The sequence below is a fragment of the Triticum aestivum genome, chromosome 1B, assembly GCF_018294505.1.
Source record: "Triticum aestivum cultivar Chinese Spring chromosome 1B, IWGSC CS RefSeq v2.1, whole genome shotgun sequence".
Classification (NCBI taxonomy): Eukaryota; Viridiplantae; Streptophyta; class Magnoliopsida; order Poales; family Poaceae; genus Triticum; species Triticum aestivum.
The window spans coordinates 520,105,840-520,113,753 of record NC_057795.1 but is presented as its reverse complement, the minus strand read 5'-3'; the positions used below and the strand labels follow the sequence as shown (position 1 = coordinate 520,113,753).

General features: G+C 50.8%; 1 protein-coding gene and 1 long non-coding RNA gene across 2 annotated transcripts; one reads left to right on the top strand and one right to left on the bottom strand.

Annotated features, from left to right (window-relative positions):
• Window positions 1–948: 948 nt before the first annotated feature.
• LOC123093653 (uncharacterized) lies at window positions 949–2,226 on the bottom strand. The gene is made up of 3 exons (XR_006445468.1): window positions 2,095–2,226; window positions 1,227–1,381; window positions 949–1,050 (listed from the first exon to the last, which is right to left on the bottom strand). It is a non-coding gene; the product is annotated as an uncharacterized lncRNA (long non-coding RNA).
• Window positions 2,227–2,994: 768 nt separating this feature from the next.
• On the top strand, window positions 2,995–4,939 carry LOC123093645 (uncharacterized acetyltransferase At3g50280-like). The gene has a single exon (XM_044515657.1). It carries the CDS (start codon window positions 3,059–3,061, stop codon window positions 4,451–4,453), a length of 1,395 nt encoding a protein of 464 aa, XP_044371592.1. The 5' UTR covers window positions 2,995–3,058; the 3' UTR covers window positions 4,454–4,939.
• Window positions 4,940–7,914: the final 2,975 nt, after the last annotated feature.

The window sequence follows — 7,914 nt, the reverse complement described above, 5'->3', positions numbered from 1 at the left end:
GTGGCCACACATCCATCTCAACATATGCATCTCCGCCACACCTAACTGTTGAACATGTCGCCTTTTAGTCGGCCAACACTCCGCGCCATACAACATTGCGGGTCGAACCCCCGTCCTGTAGAACTTGCCTTTTAGCTTTTGTGGCACTCTCTTGTCACAGAGAATGCCAGAAGCTTGGCGCCACTTCATCCATCCGGCTTTGATTCGATGGTTCACATCTTCATCAATACCCCCATCCTCCTGCAACATTGACCCCAAATACCGAAAGGTGTCCTTCTGAGGTACCACCTGGCCATCAAGGCTAACCTCCTCCTCCTCACAGCTAGTAGTACTGAAACCGCACATCATGTCTATTTGGTGGTTAAATAAATAAACATTATTGTTTTTGGCTAGTGCCTGTAGAGCTACTAAATGATAGTCAGCGTCACTGTATATTTCTAAGAAAGAAAATTATAAGACTTCATTGGTTGTAAATAACGCTAATTGTATTGGTTGCCACCAATGTCGACTTGAAAAGAAAATTATGGAGCTTCAGTTCATATGCATCTAGTCATATAAAAAAAATAAGAACACATGCTTCAACTCCTGTTAGTTTAGTCACAAAAAAAAATCATCACCAAAAATCAGAAGACAAAGTATCATTGTTATATTTGTTGACTTGATTGATTACTGTAGGTTAACACACCCAACTGGAATTAACCTGCAATAGGATAAAAGAAATTAAGATTTGAGACGTGTGTTATAGGGTTCATAGAAGAGAGAAGAGGGAGGTACCATATCAAATCATTGGTCGCACATTTTGACATTCAACTTTCCATTTTCCAATGAGACCTCAAGGATTCATATACATAAACATTGATTGATATATCAGGTCCAACTCCCTGTAACACATAAAAGTTACTGGGAAGTCAACTAAAAAACAATTCTCAGCAGAAACATATGGCTTACCAATAAGGTGGACCAAAGGCCTTTATACAATCCTCTACTATTCTCTTCTCTACAAATTGTAGACAACGTGTGAAAGATGCCCTTGTAATACCTAGTGGTTTTCTGCAGAATTTTATAGACATGAAAGTTTAGCTTACTAAAACCTGTTCCTTTGGTCTGTAAAGCTACATTGCATGAAAGCGTTAGGTAAAGATGCTCTAAGTTCTAACTGGAAGTTATATTGATTGATTGGTTGGCTTAGTGTTATTCACAAATCACGAAAGGAAGAAAAGCATCACCTGTGTTGTCAGGTGATTTCGAAGAACATCCAATGGGTAAGTTACAGATGCAGGTGTCACTCACGCTAGACCACCACCAAGTAAACATATAGACACTAACATAACTTGGGCCGTCCATTCCGTGAAGCTGCAACTATATTTCGAAATTTATAAACCTATAACAAAAAAAACATAGTCGTGAGAAATCTTGCAAGTTAACATACTAAAATTCAGTGCTGAACTTTTTGTATCGCTCATATCAATAGAAGCTGATGACGGAATAAGAAAATCGATGTATAATTTTCACAAGATTGCCTTTCGAATATGCCCAAAACACTTCTTGTTGAACAACCCACGAAGCCATGTGCCATATACTACCCTTCCTTAGAGCTGCAACATCTGAATGCATACCTGCCACCTGTCGGATCAGTATGCCACAAGCTCATACAACAAACTTTATGATCAGCATATGGGTTATGTGACAAATTTTACTGTATTCAAGAACATTTTCGCGAGATTGCAATTTTGTAGCTATGAACAACATATGGTACATACAATGAATCCACAACCAAGTTGAAGTTTGGACCATGATTGGACAATACAGCGCAGAGTGTTGTAAATTAACAACAATAATAATAGGCCATGAATGTCAATGAGAGATATATTGTTTGGGGCAATCAATTCAAAGCGAGGGAAGAATATATATCACATTCAGGGAACTTACTTGATATTATCAGCATCCAATTCCTTTGAAGAATCTATATATGTGCAGTGTGAAAGCAGAAGGAGCACAGCAGCACCATGAAATAGAAGAGAAATATTCCTTCACGCTCACAATCCGTGCACATGAGAACGCCGGAGATAAAAGAGGGGGCGGAAAGCCTATTACCTGCAAGAGGATGGAGAGTGGCGAGGATCGAGATGCAGATCTTGCCGACCACGCCGGTGAGGTGTGCGACGGTGATCCAGCCAAGGAGCCGCTACGCTTGGCAGGGGAAGGCCCCGACGACGCCATGGAAGAGGAGACGGTGGCCGCCGACAGTCGACGGCAACGGGGACCTGGCGGATATCACCTCCATCATCCCAGACACGCCTTCATGGTGGGCATCCTCACGGCCCCTTGAAACCGCAGCAGCTTCTCCTTGCATCCCCGTCGCCAGATCATAGCAAACTGCACACACGCCCGAATCAGATCAAGATGCGGAAATAACCAAACCAGAAGAAGTGGAAGAGGGATTCGTACCTAGTCGAGGCCATGGACCAGAGGGTGATCTGCGGCGCCAACACCAGATCGGTCATCATGGCCGCGGGCGAGGGAGGCGGCGGCGACCTCATTCCCCGGCGGCGGCGGCGGCGGATCCTATCGGGGCTGGGGCGTCTCCTCTCGGCGGCGGCGGCGGCGGTGGGTCCTCTCGGGGCTGGGGCGTCTCCTCTCGGCGGCGGCTCCTCTCGGGGCTGGAGGCTGAGATGAAACAGATCGAGATTGAGATTTGTTTTACGTGCGGGATGAGATACGAAAGAAAAACCAGACGAGATCGAGAACGCACAGTTTGCCGTTTTTTTTCGCTGGTTTGTGCTCCGTGGTTTATTTTCGATCCGTTAATAACGACAGGAGTTTGGGCGTGTGCGGGACTCGATCGCGGGTTTTTTTTTTTCATTTTTTGTGGCTGAGGGGGAGGTGGGAGGAAGTACCAAAGGAGTACCAAAAAAGACCGGATGAGGTGGGACGAAAATAAAACCTGGAACGCGACCTACCAACTGAGACATTAGGAGTAGAGACTACAGGACAAGAAAGCATGTTGGATGGTCCATCGGGTGTCGCATGAGCAATTCAGCGGATCCAGTGAACGAACATGGACATGGAAGAAACAGGAGGCACCGCTGGCACCGTCCGGACCGTGTCCCGGCGACTGGTCCGGCCGTCGAACGGCAACGCGCCGCCGCGGGAGGACATCCACCTCACTCCCTGGGATCTCCGCTTGATCAGCGTAGTCTACATCCAGAAGGGCCTCCTTCTGCCCGCGCCTCCCGCCGGCGGCGACCGCCTCGTCGGCACCCTCGCGTCGTCCCTGGCTCGCGCCCTGGACAGGTACTACCACTTGGCCGGCCGTCTCGCCGTTGAGGAGCGGGGCGACGGGACCGTCAACGTCAAGCTGCGCTGCACCGGGGAGGGCGCCGAGCTCGTCCACGCGACGACGCCCGGCGTCGCCGTCGCGGACATCGCCGGCTCGCTGTACACCCCGTCGTCGGTCGTCTGGGCCTTGTTTCCGTTGAACGGGGTGCTTGGCGCGGACGCGGCCGTCGATTCGCTCCCCGTGCTGTCGGTGCAGGTCACCGAGCTCGCCGACGGCGTGTTCGTCGGCGTGTCGCTGAACCACTCCGTCGGCGACGGCTTCGTCTTTTGGGAGTTCTTGAACGCTTGGTCGGAGATCAACCGGGGAGGAGGAGCAACCAGCGACCTAAGCAAGATCTCCGCGCGGGTGCACCGGAGGTGGTTCACTGATGCCAGCCCCGTGCCGATCCCCCTGCCTTTCGGTAAGCTGCAGCACGCCGTCCGGCGGTTCGAACCCCCGACCGTGCAAGAGTGTTTCTTCACCTTCTCCGCCTCGAGCGTCAAGGAGCTCAAGGCGCGGGCGAACGACGAGATGGCGGGCACGGCCACCGCCACCATCTCCTCTCTCCAGGCCCTGCTCGCGCACCTGTGGCGAGCGGTCTCCCGAGCACGGCGCCTGCCGCCGGGGAAGGAGACGTCCTACAACCTGGCCGTCGGATGCCGAGGGCGCCTGAGCGGCATACCGCCGGGATACATGGGCAACGCTCTAGTGCCCGGCACGGCGAGCTGCACCGTCGGCGAGATCCAGAGCAGGGGGCTGGGCTGGACGGCGTGGCAGCTGAACCGCGCGGTGGCGTCGTTCGACGAGGAGGCCGTGAGGGAGTGGCTGGAGAGCTGGACCAGGGAGCCGCAGTTCCGGTACTTTGGGAGCCTTATGTCCGGAGGCGCGGCGCTGACGACCGGGAGCTCGCCGCGGTTCGACGTGTTCGGGAACGACTTTGGGTGGGGGAAGCCGGCCGCCGTGCGTAGCGGCCGCGAGGGCAAGATGGACGGGAAGGCGACGGTGTACGAGGGGCCGGAGCGGGGAGGGAGCATGTCGCTGGAGGTGTGCATCGCGCCTGACGCGATGGAGAGGCTCGTCGCCGACGAGGAGTTCATGGACGCCGTCACGAGGTTGCCGGCCAAACATGGGTGATCAATTTCTAACTAGTCTCATGTGATGTTCAACAATCTCGCTCTAATAATCTTGACAAATTTGCACTGATCCAGACAGAATCAAGTGCTTCTCATTAAAGTTATTGCAAGAATATAACAGATGTTATTAGTTTGAGTTTTCTTCTTTATGGATCATAGCAATGACCTATACATGAATGTTGCCTGAAGAAGCGAATGCTGTACTCTTAGTTCAACTTCTGCGACGTGTTAGGACCTAGGAGTGCATTGTGTAGAAGTGAATAGGAAGCTAATTTTGCAAGAATTTGTTGATCAAATGAGCATCTGGCTTGAATGTCTATTCTGCTGCGGTGTTTGGGCTATGCTTCGACTTGGCTAGTAATCCATCATGGGATGGCGGGCACCTTCTTCTCCTTGAGGATTGGTGGAACATGAAAAATGTTGATCGAATCAGATGTTGTTGCTCGCAAACGATTCGGCCAAGTGGTTACCTATGTTTCGTGGAACGCTTGAAAGAATGGAAATAGGCGGATCTTCACCGACACCTTCCAAATTGTGCTCGACATTGCAATCTTAACTTCAAGGAAGAGCATGCGCAAGTTGGGCTGGCCTTTATGCTCGTGATATGTGTAGGAGTTTTTCATCTTTTTCTATTTTCTCTTGTGAATAGTTCTTGTATTATTTTGTTTTTCCTTTTTTTTTGCGGGTAACTATTTTGTTTTCCGGATCTTAATGAAATGAGCGCGAAGAATGTGAATAGTTCTTGTACTGTATGTGTGGGCCCTTTCTCGTAAAAAAAAAGTCAAGGACGGAGAATGTGCTCGTTTATTGATGTTTAATTATCATGCACTCTCGGCACAGATTGTTGAAATTTGAAAAGTGAAAACGATTGCAGTGTCAAGGTATCAAATTTAATGGAATCACATTGTCATTTGCGGGCTGTTGCACGTAATGAACTGAATCAAATTAATTATTTTCCATGCTACTTTTACAGTTTCTTTTGCGGCGTAATTAGAGATCTAGTATTAATCACTTGGTAGAATACAATCCACTACTTTGGTCGGTTTCAACTTTGCTGGACAGGACCTTAGCCAAACCATGGTGCGATCATACCGCCTACCATAAGAAGCTAGCTCACGGCTAAAGAGTAGTGAGTGGAATAGCACAACCACGTTCTTTTTGTAGCCCATAGAGAAGAAGCTCCGCCGGTTTGGGCGGGTCACGAGGCTCCCCTAGGGTTCCCGCGCCGCCGCCGGCTCCGCAGGTGCGCGTCGCCGCCGCCGCTTGCCCTCCCCCCACCCCCACCTCCCCCCTTCCTCCCCCGTAACCCTCGCGTCGCCTCCCCGAGCGAGGCGACTGAGGGCCTCGTCCCCGACCCCCCTCCGCGCTCCCCCTCGCTCCTCCCTCCCTCCGCTGCCGCCGGGCCCTGCCTGCGAGGTGCTGGTGGCGGCGGGCCAGATCTTCCCCGCGCGCGACCTCCCTTGCTCGGGCGGTGGTGGCTGGCGGCAATGTGCTTCGACCCGCGTTGATGTGGCCCGGCGGTGGTGCTGCTGCGTGCCACGGTGCTCTCGACGCGGCGGTGCGGCCGTTGGCCATGGGGCGGCGCCCGTCCAGCCCAGATCTAGGCCCATTTGGACCCCACCTGGGTTGGGGTGGGCCGGTGGCTCGACGTCCGGCGGCGACGCTTCCTGATGGTGGAGAGGTGGCGGTGGTCTACGGGCGCTGAAGTCTTCGTCGATCGGCGAGCTGCAGTGTGGTGGCTGGACTGTCCGGGTCCACGTGGACCTTGCCGGGCCGTCAGGGCCCGGCAAGTCCTCGTCACCGCGTCCGGTCGGCTACGCTCCAGTGGTGGAGGTTATCCCCTCCTTCCGGTCGAGTTGTGCTCGCTCCCACGACCGATGTCGCCTTTCCCTCTCCAGGTCTCATGTTGGCACCTCCAATGAGGCGGCGAAGGTTGTCCGGTAACCGTGGTGGCACAAGATGGTGGGCGGCTGATGGGGTGGTGCATTTTGAAGTGCCCGGGGTGGTGTGGTGGTCGTGGATCAGGAGAAATCCCTGTCGACTTGTCCGGCACCGACGCGGTGACGCCCGAGGGCGCCGTCGGTCCTTCCTGATGGGCGTCGGGTGTATCCCTTCCCCACCATCCCCCGCGTACCGGGGGAAACCCTAGAACTTGTTCGGTCAACAATGGCAACGCCGTATCATCCCTTCTTGAAGGTGTTGCTTGGTGCACGGTGCTTCGAAATGCTGGGAGCGTGGTGGTACTTCTTTGGAGGGTGCAACGGTTGTCGGGCTTCCTTTCTCCGTTGATTAGCCGGTGTCGGCATTTATTTCTCTTTTTTTCTTCTTGTCTTTCATTTTGGGCTTTTCTGTGCTATGGCCCCAGCAGGCTGGATGTATCGGACGTTTGCTTTATATATAAAGTGGGGGAAAACCCTTTATCGTCGTAAAGAATACTGAGTGCCAATCTTATTACAAACAATATCTCTATCACCATCAAAATTCCGATGCATCTCATTAACGATATTGGCATACCTCGACATGCAATCACCATTAGATATTATCTCCGATATTGTGACCGCACTATCAGATTCCAAAGTTGTCGAGAGCAGGGACCATTGCAGCGTCAAATCTAGCCCTTCTCGACAAACTTCTAGTCCAACTTCAAGTGCACTTGTACAAGTCCTTAAAGATCTGCAAGTCGAGAATATGGTCCTAGCATATGTATCACAGATTCACGATGGATCATCGAGTCACCGATGCTTTTGCATCCAACATATAAGAGAGATCGTCATTTAACTTCACCTAATCTGATGCTCACCTCCAACATCTAGCCTCAACGGTAGCGAATGGCCCCACATCACACTGTGAAGGAAAACCGTGATAATTGAGGGAAATATGCCCTAGAGGCAATAATAAAGTTATTATTTTATATTTCCTTATATCATGATAAATGTTTATTATTCATGCTAGAATTGTATTAATCGAAAATTTGATACATGTGTGGATACATAGACAAAACACCATGTCCCCAGTAAGCCTCTACTAGACTAGGTCGCTAATCAAAGAAGGTTAAGTTTCCTAACCATAGACATGTGTTGTCATTTGATGAACGGGATCACATCATTAGGAGAATGATGTGATGGATAGCTTAGCATATTGATCGTTCAGTTTTATTGCTATTGCTTTCTTCATGTCATATACATATTCCTTTGACTATGAGATTGTGCAACTCCCAGATACCGGAGGAATACCTTGTGTGCTATCAAACGTCACAACGTAACTGAGTGATTATAAAGATGCTCTACAGGTATCTTCGAAGGTGTTTGTTGGGTTGACATAGATCGAGATTAGGATTTGTCACTCCTAGTATCGGAGATGTATTTCTGGGCCCTCTCGGTAATGCACATCATAATAAGCCTTGCAAGCAATCTGACTAATGAGTTAGTTACGGGATGATGTATTATGGAACGAATAAAGAGA